At 48.8% G+C, this 19,962-nt stretch overlaps 1 protein-coding gene across 1 annotated transcript in view; it reads right to left on the bottom strand.

Moving 5' to 3' along the window:
- Positions 1 to 19,962, bottom strand: part of DOCK1 (dedicator of cytokinesis 1) — a 576,252-nt gene that overhangs the window by 8,707 nt on the left and 547,583 nt on the right. The window contains exons 48-52 of the mRNA XM_006867474.1: positions 17,849 to 17,986; positions 12,638 to 12,783; positions 5,534 to 5,732; positions 4,593 to 4,746; positions 2,666 to 2,817 (exon numbers count right to left, since the gene is read on the bottom strand). Of these exons, the coding sequence (XP_006867536.1) occupies positions 2,666 to 2,817; positions 4,593 to 4,746; positions 5,534 to 5,732; positions 12,638 to 12,783; positions 17,849 to 17,986 (789 nt within the window). The remainder of the gene's footprint in view (positions 1 to 2,665; positions 2,818 to 4,592; positions 4,747 to 5,533; positions 5,733 to 12,637; positions 12,784 to 17,848; positions 17,987 to 19,962) is intronic.

The following is a 19,962-nucleotide window of genomic DNA, read 5'->3' as shown; positions in this document are numbered from 1 at the left end:
CACTGCCCTCAAACAGCTCTCAGGGCTCACACACAGGGGTGCACCCCAGGAACCCACGGACTCGGGAGAATCATGGAACCCTGATCACAGACTGGAGGTCAGAAAGCGCACTCATTCTGTAAGTCAATTCAACAGTACAGGAGAATGAACCAGAGTGGTTTACGTGCCCATCCTAAAGGGCGCCAAGACTAGCGCACATTAAGGTTTTCCCTCCTCAACAGCATCTCAGAGCAATGTCCTCAGTGGTGGGTCAGAGACAATGCCAGCCCGGGAGTGGATTCATAACAAAGATGAACTTGGTCCCACTTTCCTCAAGTTCCCTGGGGTAAGGTGGTCCAGTCTGAGCTTGACTACTGATGAGAGGTTAATGGTTCAAACCCACCACTTGGTAATACGCAGGCTTGCCAAGAGTCAGAACTGATTGGATGGTGATGTGTGTTTGTTTGATGTGTTTACTCAGGGAGGGATCTTGTGGCTCGGCTGCTGACTGAAAGGTTGTTGTTGTTAAATACCGTGGAGTCGGTTCCGACCCATAGTGACCTGCATAGCGTTTCCGAGGCTGTAAATCATTATGGGAGCAGAAAGCCTCATCTTTCTCCGTTGGAACGCCTAGTAGTTTTGAACTGGCAACCTTAACATTAACAGCCCAATTTGTAACTACTACACTACCAGAGCTCCTTTTGTGATCCAAAATCACCAGCGGCTCGATGGAAGAAAGATGAGCTGTTTGACTGCATAAAAATGGCGGCCTTGGAGACCATGGAGTAACTCCTCTGCCTGCAGAGCCGATGAGTCAGAACTGACTTGACAGTAAAGGGTTTGGGGTTTTTGTGGGGACATAGGAGGGAAGGAAGATCTTCCTGCTTCTCCAGAGGCTCAGAGATGGCCATGAAGGTGCAATCCAATTACTCAGCCATTAGGAAAACAATACCCAAGTCCGCCCAGTGGTCTGTGATCCTCCCTGCATTCCAAGTCTCCGTTTGTTCTAACAGAAGTTCAGAGTCCCCAGGGAAGGTTGGGGTTGCCGCATCTTCATTGCAATAAACCATTCCGGCCTCCTGAGAAGCCCTCATCCTGGGTTACACATGAGCTCTCCTAAAACACTGGTGTCAGATGCAGCCCAGTCCCTTTCATCCCAGAGGTGAGACCCCATCGCCTGTTGACTTTTCTTATACAAAAGAGAAGCATCCAGAACATCTACCACAGATCTGCAGACAGCCCCTTCTGGTGACAGAGCACTCCCAAGTGGCAGGTAGGGTACAGACGGTTGTGTAAGAGCAGGTGGAGAAAGCACACCTCTGTAATGGAAACAGCTGTCGGCTTCTGGCAGTCTCGAGTCTTGTTTTTGTTAAGTGTCATCGAGTCGGTTCCAACTCATAGTAACTGAAGGAGTGGGCTGCGGGGTTTGAACCGCTGACAAGATGGTTAGCAGCCCAGCGCTGACCCTACAACGCCACACCAAGGCTCCTATAGGAGTTTTATTCTCATAGCTTTATTTTATTCAGGCTGAACAGCAAAATTCTAGAAGCAGCTACGCAAATATGTGTGGAAATATAGGATCAGCACTGCACTGTGAACCCCAAGGTCGGCGGTTCAAACCCACCAGCTGCTCCTCGGAAACCCCACACAGGGTGGCTGAGTCGTAACTGATTCGATGGCAACTTCACAACAACAATAACGCAAATATGAGCAGGGAGATTTGACTCTCCCAGTGGAGCCCACGGGGCTGAGAGGGGCTGTGTGGGGACGACGGTGAGTCTGTGGGGACATGAGACTCTCCTCCCCGGGATGCTGACCTTCACCCACCTCAGCCAGAGAGCAGGGACCAGGACCCTGGGGGAAAGGGACACTCAATGAATCTAGAGACTGTTTCTGGCAATGCCATCTGGTCACCCAGAGGCCACGAGGCAGTGAGCGCATCACACAGCATGAAGGAGCAGAACGGAATTTCTAAGGGGGACCAGCTTTGGAGATGGAGAAAAGGAGCAAGTAAAATCAGTTGTCATTGGCTTGGCTCTGACTCCTTGTGGTCCCTGTGGGTCTGGTACATAACTAGGCTCCGTGGGGTTTTCAGTGACTGGTTTCCTGGCAATAGATTTCCACGCCTTTCTTCCAAGGTGTGTCCGAGTGGACTTGAACTGATTGCCTTTTGATTAGCAGCCAAGAGCCTTCACCTTTATACCACTGAGGCTGAAGACAGAGGCCAACGCTGGAAGGGGCTTGGAGCTGGCAGCTCACACTGCCGGTGGGTGTGCCCAGTACTCCCCTACAGGCTATCCATGGGGTGGTCCACTGGGAACTACCAGCATGCAGGTGATTCTTCAGGGAGGAGCCCTTCAGAGGAGCATCTGATGGAGCCATGCCACCCACGAGGACAGACGCTAATCCACTCGCTCAGGGTCAGGCAGAACCCTTCTGAGGCAAGCTGCTCTTCAAATCCAAATCTTCCCCTCATTCCTGCTCAGGTGGCGTGGCCTCAACCCCCTTTCCTTACACCCAGACTTGTCTCTGCGCTCCTCTGAGGAGCCATTATGACTCAGAGTCTGAGGAACCAGAGCTTACTCGCTTTGACATGGGTCCTCAAAGCCGAGGTTTGGGTTTTCTCATGGTCCTGCTTCAGGAGAGGAAGCTTGTGAAATACCCGAGATGCAGACCCTTTACTCACCCGCTGATGTGGAGGAGGGGGCGGTGGTGTCGGGGAGCCCACCAAGTCCTGGTTCTCCATGACATTTCCGTAATCTGCCATGCTGCCTTTGAGCGGCAGAGGAGGGGGCACACTGGCCACTTCCATCCCAGTCATTCCATTCAGCTCCAAACCTGGAAAATCAAAGTGACACCTCAACTGAGTCCCGCTGTACATGTGACGGTCCCAGGGATGCACAGCCCCAGAGCAGAGAGCACCGGGGTGGGGCAGGGTCAAACAGAGCATCCAGCACCTGGAAGCGTCTCATCCCGGGGTGCAGGCAGACGCATCACTCCAGCTGCAGGTCTCCGCGGCCTCCTCCGGGCCCCTCGGCCTTGCTGGCCCTCACCAGCAGGCTGTCACAATGACTGCCACGGTTGCTGTTTCAAAGTCCAGCCAGACTCTGCATCCAGCCTCCCGCAATGATTACCTAGCGAGCTGTACTCAGCCCAGCGTACTAATGTGAGATCCAACCTGCTGCTCCAGAAAAAGGCCCGGCCGTATGAAACGAAGCTATTAGCAGGAGCAGCCACTGCGGGCTCCTGCTTTACATAAGCCAAAGGGAAGCACAGCTGACTTGAAAGCGACCAGCAAGGTCGGCCTTTCCACACAGAGGAACAATCACGAAGACACAGCATTTTCTCAACCCTTGTTGAGACTCTCAGAAGTAATTTGCTTTTCTTTTGTAGTAAAGAGTGAGGCATTGACATTTTTCTGGATGGGTCTCTTTTAGCACTTTCCCCCAGACACCTGGCTGATGAAAAGACCTTTGTTAGGGCCATGCTGGCGGGGTGTCCACTTAATAGGAAGCCTTCATTTCAGTTGAGGTTGTATCAAGAGGGAGGCGCCTGATTCAACAGCCACAACATGATTGCCATCTAATTTTAAGTATTTAAGAAACGACTTTAAAAAGCATTCTTAGAACACACAGCGTGATGATGGTGGACAGATGGAAAGTGTACCACACAGAGATCATGAGATGATGGTGGACAGATGGAAGGTGTACCACACAGAGACCATGAGATGATGGTGTAGAGACGGGAGGTATACCACACAAAGATCATGAGATGATGGCGGAGAGATGGAAGATGTACCACACAGAGACCATGAGATGATGGTGGAGAGATAGAAGTGTACCACACAGAGTCCATGAGGTGATGGTGTAGAGAGATGAAAGATGTACCACACAGAGACCATGAGATGATGATATAGAGATGGAAGTGTACCACACAGAGACCATGTGGAGAGAATGTCTTGGCAGATGTAATTAGTGATGGATCTTGAGATGTGATGATCCTGGATCTAGGGTGGTTCATCAATCCCGTGATATGGGAAGACATTGAGGAGAAGGTCGTGTGAACACGGAGGGAGAGAAGGAAGTGATGCCTCTACAAGACAAGGAATGCTAACGTTTGCTGCAACCACCAGAAGCTAGGAAAGAGGAGTAGGAAGGAACCTTCCTCTGAAACTTGCAAAAGGAAGCAACCTTGCTGACAGTTAGACTGGAGACTTCTGGCCTCCAGAACCAAGAGAGAGCACATTTGTGATGTGCAAGTTCCCCCACCCACAGCCCCACCATGTGAGGAGCTTTGTGTGGCTGCCCTCCCAGGAAACAACGCACCACTGATCCTGGACAAAAGTATAGGAAGTGGTTCTCCGTCACTTCCTTTATTCAGGAGAAGGGGGTTGTTCCATGTGTCCTTCTAGTCTCCTTCACATGTAGGTAGTCTGAGAGCAGAGCTGCACCCACCCCTGCAGTCTGCTCAGAGCTTCTTCTGGGAAGTTAGGTGCTTATGCAAACCCTCTCCTTGAGCTGAGGAGAGAAAGGCGGTCCCACTTGAGAGCCCTGGACCAAGCGGACAGACCCGGCACAGTGTCAGGAGCAGAAGGCGGATGCTGTCCTACTTACTGGCCTGCAGGCTGAAGCTGAGCTTGGCGCGTGGTGTGACCGGAGGAGGCGTCTGCTGCGAGGCTGGTGGTGACGGAGACACAGAGAAGCGCCTGTCGCCTGTGATGGTGTTGATGACCTGACTCTTGGGTCTCTGGGGACGCAGGGGACTGATCTACAAGAGGGGACAGGAAGAGCATGGCTGGGTCTCCTTCTTTATTCACACACACACCTCTCCATAATCACCTCTTCACTCACACACTCTATTCACAACACGGGGACAGGTCTCTGGTGACATAGCAGCTAAGAGTTAGGCTGCTGGTGGCCAGGAGACAGGCTTACAGACTGTGCCCTTGGGTTGTTGAAATCCTTATATATACCTGAGAGTTTTTGTGTACATCAAAAACAAAGCAAACAAACGAAAAACAAAGGGAATAGTAGCAAATGCTGTTGAATGATGATACATGAAGGGGATTGTAATCATTGTAATGAGACAAAATATGATAGGATGAATGTAAAACTGATGTTCTCCCACATAAACTATCACTCAGTTCACAATAAAAGCTTTAAAAAAAGAAGAAGAGTTGGTTCAAACCCACCAGCTACTCTACAGCAGAAAGAGATGGTCTGTTTTCACAGGTTTCATCTTGGAGTCACCATGAGGGGAACCAACTCGATGGCGGTTTACTGTAATCTCTACAGAGACAGGCTGCCACACCTCTCTCCTGGGGAGGGATTGCTGGGTTCAAACTGCCGACCTTTCTATTCACAACCCAGTGCTTAATGACTGCTCCACCAAGGCTCCACAGTGAAAGAACCACAATCCCCACAGGTACGAGTCCATTTCAACTTACAGCAACCCTACAGTACCGCCCCATAGGGTTCTCGAGGGTCTAAGTCTTCATGGAAGCAGACTGCGCTCTATTTCCCCCCCAAGTTAGGGAGCAGTCCTGTGAACTTACCGTTTCTGAAAGAATCACAGCTTCAGACGGGTGCAGGGAGATGTCGGCCGGCTTGAATTCTTTGTCAAATATCTCTTGATGTTTGCTGTTCCTCTTTTCCTTCCTCTTTTCCTTCTTCTCCTTGTCCGTGTCCTCCTTGTCCAGCTTGTCCTGGGACCGCGAGTGCATTTTCTTTGGCAGGAGGGGTTCCAGGACAAACCTAAAGGAAAGGCTTCATTCAATCAAAGACGCCCTCCTAGGGGAGCGATGGGTTCCCCGCAGGCAGCCACAGCAGCACCTAGACTCCCAAAGAATCTAGGTGCTGACCGAGAGCAGCTTAACCTTCCAACACAAGGGATGGTTTAAAATGGGAGGCGGTAGGAGACTGCCATGTACCAACTGCTTGGACCCTCATAAAAACCAACCATCACTAAACATTCTAACAGCCAGCGTCGCTCTCAATGGGGAGAAACTAGGAGCATTCCGCTTGTGAATAGGAAGCAGACAAAGATGTTCTTTATCACCACTTCTAGTAACTATCACGCTGGAAGTCTTAGAGCTACATGGCAAGAAAGGAAAAGAAAAGGCATCCAGATTGGCAAAGAACAAGTAAAATGCTTTCTATTTGAGCATACGATCCTATACTTAAGAAATCCCAAAGACTCAACAAGAAAATGATTGGAACTCATTGAAGAATTTCAGCGAAGTGGCGGGGCACAAGATCAACATACAAAAATCCGTTGGGTTCCTTTATACTAATAAAGATAGAACTGAAAATGAAATCGGGAAAACATTTGAAATAACCACCCAAAAGATGAAATACTGAGGAATAAAACTAACCAGAGAAACAAAAAACCTATATAAAACTACAAAACGCTACTACAGGAAATCAAAGAACCCTACAAAAATGGAAGAATATACCCTGCTTGTGGATTATGAAAATGTCAATACTACCCAAAGTAATCTACGGTTGTTGTTGTGCGCTGTGGAGTCGGTTCCACCTCACAGTGACCCTACATAGGGTTTCTGAGGCTGTACATCTTTACAGGAGCAGAAAGCCTCATCTTTCTCCCGCAGATCAGCTGGTAGTTTTGAACTGCTGACCTTGAGGTTAGCAACCTGACTCATATCCACTACACTATCAGAGCTCCTTAGAGTAATCTATGGGTGCAATACAATTGCAATCCAGGTTCCAACAACATTCTTTAAAGACATGGAAAGATGGATCACAACTTCATATGAAAGAAAAGAGATCGAGGATCTAGAAAGCAGAACTTAATGAAGAAGAGCAGAACTGTGACCCCTCACTTCCTGATCTCAAGTCTACTATTAGACAACCACAGGGATCTCAGGTTGTAGCCCTGTTACAACAAAGGCACATTGACCAGTGGGACAGAGATGAGAACCCAAAAGGGGAATCCCTCTGCCTGCGTGCTGGACCAAAGCACATGCAGTGGGGAAGAGATAATCAACAAATGGGACTGGGAAAGTTAGAAATCCATTTGCAGAAGAATGAAACAAGACCCATATCTCACATCATATTGAAAAACAAACTCAACGTGGATTAAAGACCTAAATGTAAAACCTAGTACTATAAAGATCATCAACAAAAAAATAGGGACCACCTTAGGATCTCTGATCATGTATAAATACACTTTCAAACACAACTGAAACACACACAAACAGAAGACAAAATTGATGCCCGGGCCCTTTCCTAAAACAACAGACACTTCTGTGCATCCAAAGATTTCACCAAAAGAGTAAAAAGAGAACCCACAGACTAGGAACAAAATTTGGGCAATGACATATCAGACCAGGGACTACTGTCTACAACTTATAGAACATTTCAATACCTCAGTAAGAAGGCAGATTATCTAATCTCAAAATGCTCAGAGGACAGGGGCACTTCACAAATGAAGACATTCAGGCGGCCAACAAACATACAAAGAAATGTTTATGATCATTAGCCATCAGAAAGATGCAAATCAAAAACAATGAGATATCATCTTAATACAAAGTTAAAAATAAAACAGAAAACAACTGAAGTTGGAGAGGGTGTGGAGAGTCTGGGAACAAGCTATACTGCTGGTAGAACTGTACAATGTGTACAAACAGTACGGCACTCTCTCTGAAGGCTGTATATAGAAATACTGTCTACTTGTTAAACATCCTGAAGAATCAGAGCTCTGACATGCACAGATATTGGCACATCCATGGTCACTGTAGTATCACTCACAACAGCCAAAGGAGGGCGACAGCTGAGATATCCATCAGCAGAATGACTGAACAAACTTGTTTACACACACACAATGGAAAAGCAGGCAACAGGAAAGTATACTGATGAGTCTGCAACGCACCGCACAGAATGGAGGGCCTTGGAGGCCATTGTGCTGAGTGGAATTAGTTGGTTACAAAGGGATAAGTATTGTATGAGACCATGACTGTAAAAAGTCAAGAAAAGGTTTCCATTTTATAATAAACTTTTGCTGCTGGCTACGATGGGTGGGAGGGAAGGGAGAATTAACCACTGGATAGTGTGTAGCCAGGAACGTAGTGGTTCCACACAATAAGCACTGAACTGCAAACCACAAGGTCCATGGTTCAAGCCCCCAAGGAGAAAGATGAAATTTTCTGCTCCCACAAAGGTTTAAAGCCTCAGAAACCCTATACAGGGTAGCTATGAGTTGTAACCAACTGATAGTACTTAATAACAACAAAAGTGTAGCCACATGCTCACTTGGGTAGTGGGGAAGGCAGTTCAAATGGAAAAGGAAGGAAAACAGAAGAGGAAAAAGAAAAATCGCATTATTCATTTTTTTTCATATACTGGAATGGAAACAGTATTTTCTCATTCGGACAAATAATTGGGAACTGTCCTGCAAATAAAAAAAAAAAAAGGGAACGTAAAGAAGGGAAAAAATAAAGGAAAAGACAGGAGAGGAGAAAAGATGCAGAAATAGATAGTGGGGGTGGCTGTGTAACGTGGGGAGTAAGGTTGGGGTTGGTAATGTGGTTGAAATGGCTTAAAAAGAAAAGGTCATTACAAAGACAAGAAAGAATGAAAGAAAAGGCCAAAATGGATGTCAGAAGAGACTTGGAAATTTGCTGTTGACCATAAAGAAGCTAAAGTGAGTGGAAAAATAGAAAAGAGAAAGAGCTAATCAGAAAATTTCTAATCAGCTCCAGAAGACAAGCTGAAGTGGTATAAAGAAATGTGCCAAGACCTGGAGTCAGAAAACCAAAACGGAAGAACACAGTAAGCGTTTTTTTTAAACTGAAAAAACAAAAAAACAAAAAAAACTGAATAAAAAAATTCAAGCCTTGTTTTGCAATATTCTATGGCAACAGTAAGGAAGACCATAAAAGAACCGAAATATTTGAATCATGGTGTTACAAGAATATTGAAAGTACCACAGACTGCCTTAGAACAAACTAGTCTGTGTTGGAAGAAGTACAGGTAGAATGCTCCTTGAAGCCAGGATGGTGAGACTTTGTCTCTCATAGTTCAGACTCACAGTGACTCTGGATAGGGTTCCTGAGGAGCAGCTGGTGGGTGTGAACTGCCGACCGTGTGGTTCGCAGTCCAGTGCTGATCCTACAGAGCCACATCAGGCACCCAGCCATCACATTGTTGCTTTTGTTGAGTGGCGTTAAGTAGGTTTCGACAAGTTAATTAAATGTCTGACCAAATATAGCAGGCTAATTTTTAAGTTGATCATTTTGTATAGCCCACAAATGACATTATACATTTTGGCAGAAAAAAGGTTCCCCACCCCTGCTATACAGGGTCACCATGAGTTAGAAACGACTCAATAGCACTTAACAACAACAAGCCATTATGAAAAAAGACTCTTCATGTTTCTCCCACTAAAGCAGCTGATGGTTAGCAGTCCCATGCTTAACCCACGGCACCACCAGTGCGCCCTTCCATGTGACCCAGAGAAGGCAAGAGGAAGGAATGAAGGGTGCCCAGCAATCCTTCTGCCGGGTGGCAGGGTGTATCTCCAGCCCCTAGCACACAGCCTCTTAGGACGGGGTACCTGCCCTCGGGGCTGCTGGTCCTCACATGGACTTTCACAGCCTGGCCCGCCTGACCACTTGGAAAATAAATTGCCTTCTTTAGTGGGAGACGGGCTTCAAGAGAAGGGGATGGTTGTTGTTAAGGGCCTTCAAGTCGGTTCTGATTCATAGCCACACTGCGTAGGGTTTCCGAGGCTGTAAATCTTTACGGGAGCAGAAAGCCTCATCTTCCTCCTGCGGAGCTGCTGTAAATTTAGTGCATTTTACTTCTTGTAAGGTAAAAATAAAAAACTTTAGAGAACTACAACATGAATCATAAGGAGCTCTGGTAGCATAGTAGATGACAAGCTGATCTAACTGCAAAGTCAGCAGTTTGAATCTACCACCTGCTCCATGGGAGAAAGATGAGGCTTTCTGCTCCCGTACAGATTTACAGCCTCGGAAACCCTGTACGGGCAGCTCTGTGTCAAAACGACTCCACAGCACGTCACCACCACCAGCAGCTTGAACGATGGGCTTCAGCTATGTGTTTGACAAGAGATATATTTCAAATGATTAAAAAGATTGAAAATAGAGAAATGGAAAAAGTATATGAGACATATTAAATAAATGTGAATACACCAATTAAAAAAAAAATAATGGTCACAATATACCAGGACTGACTTTGATTATTTAGGCATTTCCGGAGACCTGGAATTTTCCAACAGGATCCGCATGAAACCCATGAATATCCAGTGATGTTAGATATTGTCTCTGTTGTGTTACAAATAACATGCAGAGAGTTGTTGTCGCTAGATGCCATTCAGTCGATTCTGACCCACAGCGACCCTACGTACAACCGAACGGAAAGCTGTCCAGTCCTGGCCATCCTCCAATTGCTGTAGCACTTGAGCCCACTGCTCTGCCACTGCGCCATTCCAGCTTTTTTTTTTTTTTTTTGGGGGGGGGGGAATCCCTTTTTTTATGGACCATCCACTTTACCAAGCATGATGTCCTTCTCCAAGGACTGGTTCCTCCTGCTAATAAGTCCGGAGTATGAGAGACAAAGTCTGGCCATCCTGGTTTCTAAAGAGTATTCAGGTTGTACTTCTTCCAACAGAGATTCGTTTGCTTTTCTGGCGGTCCATGGTACCTTTAATATTCTTCTCCAACACCATAACTCAAATGCATCAGTTCTTCTATGGTCTTCCTCATTCATTCTTCAACTTCCACATTCATGAGAGGTTACTGAAAATGGCACTGCTTGGGCCAGGTGCACCCTGGTCGTCAAACTAATATCTTGGCTCTTGAACACTTTAAACAGGTCTTGTGCCGCAGATTTGCTCAATGCAATATGTCATTTGATTTCCTGACTGCTGCTTCCATGAGTGTTAATGGTGGATCTAAGCAAAATGAAGTCTTTGACAACTTCAATCTTTTCTCCATTAATCATGATAGTATTTATTGGTCTAGTGGTGAGGATTTTTGTTTTCTTTACAATGAGATGCAATCCATACCAAAGGCTGTGGTCTTGGATCTTCATCAGTAAGTATTTTAAGTCCTCTTCACTTCCAGTAGGCAAGGTTGTATCATCTGCATATTGCACGTTGTTAATAAGCCTTCCTCCAGTCCTTTCTTCATAAACTCCAGCTTCTCGGGTTATTTGCTCAGCATACACATTGAATGGGTATAGTAAAAGAATACAACCCTGGCACACACCTTTCCTGCTTTTAAATCATTGCCTCATAGTCTGTGTGAACACAATTAAATGTTCTGGAACACTCATTCTCAGCAATATTGTCCATAGCATAGTCAGTAAAGCACAGGTAAACATGTTATTCTCTACTTTTCAGCCAAGATCCATCTGACATGAGCAATGATAATCCCTCATTCCACGTCCTCTTCTGGATCTGGCTTGAACCTCTGGGAGTTCCCTGTCAATATACTGTTGCCGCTGTTTTTTAATTATATTTATCAAAATTTTTTTTTGATTAAATACAATTTTGATAAAATGACATTGTCCAATTATTTCTGCATTCCGTTGGGTTACTTCTCTTTGGAGTAGGCACAAACATGAATGCCTTCTAATCAGTCGGCCAGGTAGCTGTCCTTCAAATGGCTTGGCATAGATGAGCTAGTGCTCCAGTGCTGCCTCAGTTTGTTGAAAAATCTTTATAGAGGCTGACTACTGGGTCTTTCCATCTGCAGAGCAGTTGGTAGGTTTGAACTACTGGCCTTGAGGTTAACAGCTGAGCACTTAACCACTGCACCACTAGGACTCCTTAGAATTACCATATGACACAGTAATTCCACTCCTGGGGATGTGAAAGGGCTTCAAGAAGTTTGTGGGGAAAAATGGAATTAAAAGATAATTTGAAAGCTAACTCTTTGAAGTCCCCTCGGATCCCAGAAAGCCTTGGAAGCTGGGTATACCCAAACAGACACTTGTGTACAGGTTTTCTTTGCAGCTTAGTTCATAACGGCCAAACAGCGGAAGCAACCCAAGGTCCATCCCCAGGTGACTGGTCAGTCTAGTGGATCACCCGCACAGTGAAGCATTATTCAGACACAAAGAGAAGTGAAATACTGACACAAGCTATGGCGTGTGATGCTGTGTGAATTGGGTCAGACACAGGAGAACAAATGCCTTAAGATCCCACTCACAGGAATATTTAGAACAGGAGATGCATGGCAACCAAGATTGAATTGCAGTGACCAGGGGTTGGGTCGAGGGGTGGGGGGTGGTCCTGGCTGCAGAGGAACTGAGTGTGTGCGGGGAGGAAACACTTTGGAAATGAATGGCAGTGATGGCTGTAGAGATGGCGAACAGAACACTTGTTGTGCGTTTAAGAATGACCACAATGGTCAGTTTTATGCCCCCAGCCACAATAGATACTTTGCCATGACGGAAGCCGTACCTAAGAAACTTGCAAAGCAAGAACTTTCCTCTCAAAGAGACCCCAGAAGTAATACTGGGGGGGATCAGGATCCCACAGTCACAAAGGGTCTCAGTTCCAAAGGGAACTTTGGTTTAAGAAAACCCTTTCAGTTGTCAACAAATGCAGGTTCTCCCAGGACCCTTCACCTCCCTCCCGCACTGTGTCCTCTGCCGCTGGCCCCACTCACCCATCAGAGCCTGGCCTTGAAGGAGTGCTGTCGGATGACAAGGATGAGACGGAGGCCACTGAGAGAGGTCGGGAAGATGAAGGCATCGTGAAGGACCGGACCATGGACCGAGGGCGGCTGCCTCTTCTGTCGTCCAGACTCGAGGGCTGAGAGACACAGAAAGAGATCGAGAAAGGGAGGAAGGGAGAGAGGCAGAGAGGATACAAGAGGAGAAGACAGAGACAACACACAGAGACAGAGAGGAAGAGCGGGAGAGGAAAGAGAGTCAGACACACACACACACACACACACAGAGAGAGAGAGAGAGAGAGAGAGTATGGGAGAGAGACAGAGAGTCAGAGACACACAGACAGAGAGAGAGAGAGAGAGAGAAAGCGGGAGAGAGACAGGGAAGGAGAGAAGGGAGAGAGACAGAGAGTCAGAGACACACAGACACACACACACACACACACACAGAGAGAGAGAGAGAGAGAAAGCGGCTGGGTCAATGCCTTGGCCAGAAGGTTGTCAGCTGACACTCCCGCACTCCTGCCCCTGGGTGGTCCCACAGCCTGAGTCTTGGCCACGTGCTCACACTTTCATAAAGAATACATTTTCTTGGTCAGAGCAGAAGGCTCACATGACGACTGTTCTGGGCTCTTCTGAAACTGACACAACACTGATAAACAGAAGAACCTTCTTGGCCTTTGTTACTGTTGGTGCCATTGTCTCTACCAAGACTACAGAGTGTGAACCTATTCCAGAATCATGGTAGAATGTCACCCAGAAAACGTGGTTCATAGAGGACCACCTAGAAGGTGATCAAAGAACCTGCAAGGCCTTTCCGTGGATTTGGCAGTGCTGCGGGAGCCTCCCAGTCTGTGATGCTGGGGCTTCTCCTGCTGGTGAGTTGGGGTGGGCTTTCTTCTTGGCCGGGCCAGCCCTATGATAGACTCAGCAGAGCTGCAGGAATGCTGAAGCCCCACATCCTTGCTGGGTGGTGGGCTGGGGCTGGATTCAGGAGGACAACAGGCTCTGGACTGGAATTTCCCACCCTCTCCTTGAAGTAGGATTGTTACCTAAGTACTGCCTACATCTAACCAGTTGCTGTATACCTGCTCTCCAAGTCAGATGCTGACACATCTGGGAAGCAGGACTGCAATAGCTCCTGACTTGAACCTGAGGTGTGGATACCCAATTCCTACAGGCACTCACTTCCTCTCCTCGTAGCTTACAGCCCCTTCCACCAATCACCTAAGGGAGTGCTGCCCAGGGCCCCGCAGTCATTGGTTAGAAAGAAGAAGTGAGTAGTTTCAGGTTCTAGGGCGACTTCTACATCACACGACCCCACCCAGGGTTGCTGAGTCACAACCAACTTGATGGCACTCAACAACAACAATAGCCCTTATTGGTGGTCTTGGTGCCAGGAGCCCACAGCACTTAACAACAACAATAACAACAACAACAACAACAACAACAACAGAAGCCCTTCCTGATGACCCTAGTGCTGGGAATCCCCCCTGACAGCCTCCACAGGAGCTTCAGTGCTCTCTGATGAAATGCTCTTCCCAGCAGGCATTGGGGGAGTGCCCATGGAGCACGAGCGGACGGTATCTGATAAGAGCATCTCACTCCAGCTCTGAGGTGGGCCCAGAACCTCTCACCAACAGCCACAGAGGGCTGGGATGTCCCTGGGAAGATGGCCTGGGTGTGGGCAGGGATGAGGGGGAGAAGGGACACAGAGGAGCAGGGGTGGGGTCAGTCCTGGGCTGCTGTGGGCTCTCTGTGCCGCCTGTTTCACATGCCTGGACTAAACAGAGCCTCTGGACATCAACCCTGAAGAAGGCCATCCTGCCGGGTAAAACAGAGGGTCAGAGAAAAAGAGCAAGGCCCTCAGAGAGATGGACGGGCACAGTGGCCGCAGTAATGGGCTCAAGGCAGTGTTTGGTTCTGTTGTGCAGAAGGTCGCTGTTGAGTCAGAGCTGACTCCAACAACACTAGAAATCAGGAGTGGTGTTTATTTAGAATCTACAGTAGCTCTGCTCTCACCCAAGGCTGACAGGTGTAGCTGCAGCTCCAGGGCCCAGTGAGTGATTGGGTGGGTGGATGGACAGATGGGTGGACGGATGGACGCCTCTCCTGGAACCTGCAGGAGCCTGGCTCTGACTCAGGTGGTTGGGTGTATCATTCAGACAGCTCGGAGCCTCTGACTCCTCATCTCACCCACAGGGGCAGAGTGAGGGACAGAGGAAAGGAAGTGGGGCTGCCCCGGGCTTGGCACGTCTGAATGGCAGCTTCTGTGGCCTGGCTGCTGTTACAGTCATGGCCAGGGGCAGGCACTCACTTCAGTTCCCCCCGAGAGTGGCCCCTGCCTCTGCAATGACTGTAATTGCTGAGCTGAGCTGTCAGACCCCATCGGGACAGGGAGCGGGCTAGCGGAAATTAGTCCCACGTGACCAGGACCTTGTGGGGGTGGGTAGGCAGCAGGTACACATTATAGGTTACTCAGACTGCTCCTTGCCCAGTGCTGTGCCAATGTGGGCTCTGGTATAGCAGAGACCCCCGGAGAGGCCTGCTGCTCCTGAGAGTGGAGCAGGGGTGTGTGGGGAGGTGGTATGGGCAGGGTGGAAGGAGAGGGGGGTCAGCAGCACAGGTCAACAGCTCTTGTGCTTGCCGACCCTGCCAGCTGCACATCTTCTTCTGAGTCAGGGTGATCTGTCCACCTCCTCCCAGCAGCCTTTGAGGACCCCACAGATGACAGGAAGGAAGCCACTGGGGCAGGTCCCATGGGTCCCCATGAAGGGAACAGGCCCAGGACTTCTTTGATGGGAGCCCCCCGGTGGGAGGAGCCTAGCGCTGGTGTTGGAGGAGGGTCAGGGAGTGGGGAGGGGAGCACTGCAGTGGGAGGACTACGGGCGGGAGGGGAGCACTAAAGTGGGAGGATCCGGAGCGGGGAGAGGGAGCACTGCGGGGAGAGGGAGCACTGCAGTGAGAGGACTAGGAACGGGGAGGGGAACACTGCAGTGGGAGATTAAGAGTGGGGAGGGGGAGGCGCCTGCCATCCTCATCCCAACTTGGAAGAGGGAGGAAGATGAGGAGAAACAGAGATCTCATGAGTTAGAAGACCCCGTCCCCGTGCCCCTGGGGACAGTGATGACCGTGGCCCATGGTCTCCTCTGCTCACGGTTCCCTGGAGGAATCAGGCTGGTGGCACTGCAGAGTCCAGGACACAGTGTGTCCTCTCTGGCATGCGTCAGCTGGCTCCCAGAAATGACAAAGTGGTTTATATCCTTCCCGTGGCATTTTTATTTTTAAATCCATCCTTTTGAAACAGGATGATACTATTATTGCTTTTCAAAGCCTTCTGAGAGGCCTGGACATTTCTAGAGTAGAAAATATCCAGAAGTTTTGACACAGACTGCTTTCTATGGCCGTAGTTCTCAGAGACTGACTGGACATCTGCCTGACCCCCTTCCCTGCTCAAGGAGTCTGCCCAGGGCCTGCCTGCAGGGGCCCCTGTGGAGCTCCAGGGGTGGGGAGATTCACCCTGAATCTGCTCCCAGTCACCCTTAACTGAGCTGGACCAACCCTCCCTGAGGCTTCCTGGCTTCCCTTGCAAAGACAGAAGGGGAATTAGGAGGAGGTGACCTTGGTCAAGGACAGATGCCTAGAGAGAAGCAAAAGAGACCACAGGGGCACACGTAGACCTCCACTTTGCTGCCCTGCTTGTCTCTCTCCCTCAGTGCCCGCCAGCAGGCATGCCCACAAGTCCTGGGCAAACCAAGGAAGGCTGAGGGACACGTGGTGAGCAGGCCAGGTTTCCACAATTTGGAAATTGCCCTTAAAGATGGATCCAAGGGAAGCATTTCACTTCCTCAGGAAACCCGCAGAGTTCACAAGTGTTTATTTCTTAGAAAGAAATTAACAGCAGCGTCAGACTCTGAAAGTGACTCTGTGCACCACTCAACACTGATTGCAATGAGCTGAGAGCTGCGAAGCTATGGAGCACAGCTCAAGATTCTGACCTGCCCCAAGGGTCCTCACAGGGGCGCAGCAGGAAGGCACCCTGATGGCTTGTTCACCTGCAGCACCTCCTAGTCCTCGCCTACTGGATCCAGGGCCACTGACACCCTCCTTGATGAGCACCAGGCCCTGGGGTCTCCTTCAGGGAGAGGCCCGGTGGTGTCTAAGAAACCATGGGAGCAGAGAAGCTGTGTTATGTAAACCACAGAACAGTAGGTCTGCAGTTCAAGCTCTGGAGGTGGTACCTGTGACAGGGGCCTGATAGGAGATGGGTCTTTGCAGATGCCATCAAGCTAAAGCGCACTCACTGAAGTTACAGTGGATTTAGGGTGGACTCGAAAGTCAATAAGCCATGTCTGTGTAGGAGGGGATAGAGGGAGGCCACGTGAAGATGGAGGTAGAGATTGTTGTGATGCTGGCAGGTCAAGGAGAGCCGGGAGCCACCAGAAGGTGGAAGAGGTAAAGAGGACTCTTCACCAACCTCTTCCAATGGAAAACGGCCATGCAGGCACTGAATTCTGGACTTCTGGTCACCAGAACTGAGAGTAAATAAACTTCTGTGGTTTTAAACTGCTCAATTTGTGGTCATTTGTTTGGGGAGCCATGATTTTCTATCCAAGCCTCCAGTGGGCTTCTTTTGGTACCAAGCACTGACCTTGGCCACCATTCAACTCCTACCTCTAAGCTTTGGTTCAAACTGGTTCTTTTCCATGCAAAACCCTCCCCTATTTTCTTCCCTGGTCTTGGCCAACTTATCCTTCCTCCAACAGGTAAGTCTCTGCAAACAACTGTACAGCTTAACAACTCATCATTGCCTCCCTTCAATGGCTAAAGTCTTTAGCCCTTGAAATTGGACTGGGTACCAGTTCTGACTCTGCTTGAGGCCGCCCACAGAGCCTCTGGCCCTTGTGCTATGTAACCCTCCATGTGGGTTGTGTGGCTGGAGGTGTGGTCTTTGTAAACTAACCCATGAACTGCTGGGATTATCCCCTTCCTCCACAGCCAGTAAGCAGGGCATCTAGTGATCAAGCACAGGTATGAATCTAGGTATTTCTGGCCAATTAAAGCAGGTGGCAGGTTTTCTGGGGGCCGAGGTCCCTCAATCCACCACTGCTCATCAGACATCAGGGTCCCTCCCATCTCACTCCTGTGCTCTGTGAGAAAACGTGACCCACAAATGCCCCTTCCTTTGTTACGCCACCCACTTACCATGGTCCGGACGCCATATTGTTTTTCCACTTTTTCCTTCAGCTGTTTGAAACAGGCTTCCATTCTCTCGTGAAACGGCCTCAGTGCCTCTGTGACTTTGTCTCCGTGGATCCGGATGCCTTCCGCCAGAAAGGGAATCTAGAAAGCAGGGAGAGAGGCACCCTGACTTCTTGGTGGAGATCAGGGGAGGAGGTTCCAGCTCAACCCCAACCCCCAATCCACTGCTGTCTCGTCCACTCCTACTCAGTGGCCCTGTAAGACACTGGAGAGCTGCCCATCAGGGTCCCCAGGGCTGTCATCTTTTATGGAGGCAGACTGTCACAGACTACCCCATGGAGTAGATGATGGGTTCAAACCAGCAATCTCTCGGTTAGCAGGCCAACACTTAAACCACCGCACCACCAGGCCTCCTTGTGCCACCTCCAACAGCCTGATACATCCGTCAGCAGGCACAGTATCCCCAGGACCAAAACGTTTACTTCAGAGCATTTGTGTTTTAAGTTGACTATATGAAGTTATGGTATTGTTAAGTGCTGTCGAGTCGGTTCCAATCCACAGTGACCCTGTATAGGGTTTCCAAGGAGCAACTGGTGAGCTTGTGTTTCAACTTGACTTTGCAGTCCAGCACATTAACCGGCAGCGCCACAGCAGGATTCCAAAGGCATGGTAGGGTGCTTCAGAACAAGGGCTGGACTACTATCCATAAGGTCAGGGGTTCAAACCTCGGAAACCCTACACAGGGTCGCTATGAGTCTGAATTCACTTGACAGCACTTCACAACAACACATGTCTATATCAGACCCAGCACGCCGCATGCAGTCACCTAGTGACCTTCCTGTTTGCACCTGTCCATCATGCCCAGAAAAGATTCTGTCTGCCACCTGAGTCTGGGAAAGGCCTGCTTTCTGGATCTCCTACAAGATGAGCTTGCTGTCTTAGCAAAGGGACATGTCAGAGAGTCAGAATTAAAAACCAACAACAGAAAAAAACCAACAAAAATGTTGACTTTACAGGCACCTGAGAGCTTGGTTCCAAAATGCCAACATTATCTGACTCTCTGTAATCTACTGTCTGGGTGTGGTGCTGTAGGATAAGCACAGGATTGCTAACTGCAAGGTCCACAATTCAAACCTTTCAGTCTCTTCTTGGAAACCCTACACAGGGTTAGAACCGACTAGACAGAATCCTGGTATTGCGCTGTGGGCTAATGCATCAGGCTGCAAAGTCATTTGAACTGCAAGGTCAGTGGTTCAAGCTCACCAGCTGCTCCTTGGAAACACTATACAGTGTCGCTATGGGTCAGAATTGACTCGACGGCACTTCACAACAACAACAAGACAGTACTAACAACATCATTGTACTGAGAGTATTCTTACTTGGAAAGAAACACCACACTCATTCTTCCTTAAAACTAAAAATATTCACTTCTTTGTGGACCCTGCCGTTGTGAAATACCTGTGCCAACACTCTCGGTGAGGAGATGAAGCTGAGCTTTCAAACGCCGGGGAACAGGCATGTTTCATCCCCACCCCCACTTCTGAGACCCACCAGAGGCACTGCCGGTTGATTCGCGGAGCCTCTCTGTCTCTGGCTTCTACTCACCCCCAGCTCCACCCCCATGAGGCTCAGACCGCAAGTTAGACATCCTTCAAGGCAACCAAGTGAAGAGGCTTCCTCTTAATAATTCATAATTTAATCACAATACTGATTAAAAACAGATTTTCCTAATAGGACAGACCTCAGATCTGAAAGAGCCCATTTGTTAGTCAGGAGGATAACAAGTACACAAGTGAATTTCATGTGAGCAAATTCAAGAAATCTTATCAAGACGAATCAATGCATGCAATGCACTTGGTCGCCATTTATAGCACGCAGCTGTTGCCTCTTGTGGGGTTCCGGTAAGGACTGATCCGCATCGTGCTCCCCCACCACCCCCACTCCCCAGCCTGCTCTCACTGACGCCAGTGCTGGCTTGGCTGACAGCTGGGCCAATGACCAAGGTGGACACTGCCTGCCACTTATTCCTTCTGCCAAAGGGCCATTGTGCAGGTGAGATTTCAAACTAGATGGCCCGTTTTAATATTCCATAGGACTCCCGCATGCAGATGGCTGCT

The sequence above is a fragment of the Chrysochloris asiatica genome, unplaced genomic scaffold (assembly GCF_000296735.1).
Source record: "Chrysochloris asiatica unplaced genomic scaffold, ChrAsi1.0 scaffold00105, whole genome shotgun sequence".
In the NCBI taxonomy this organism is placed as follows: Eukaryota; Metazoa; Chordata; class Mammalia; order Afrosoricida; family Chrysochloridae; genus Chrysochloris; species Chrysochloris asiatica.
Note: the sequence above shows the minus strand (reverse complement) of the source record. Positions and strands in the feature narration are given on the sequence as shown.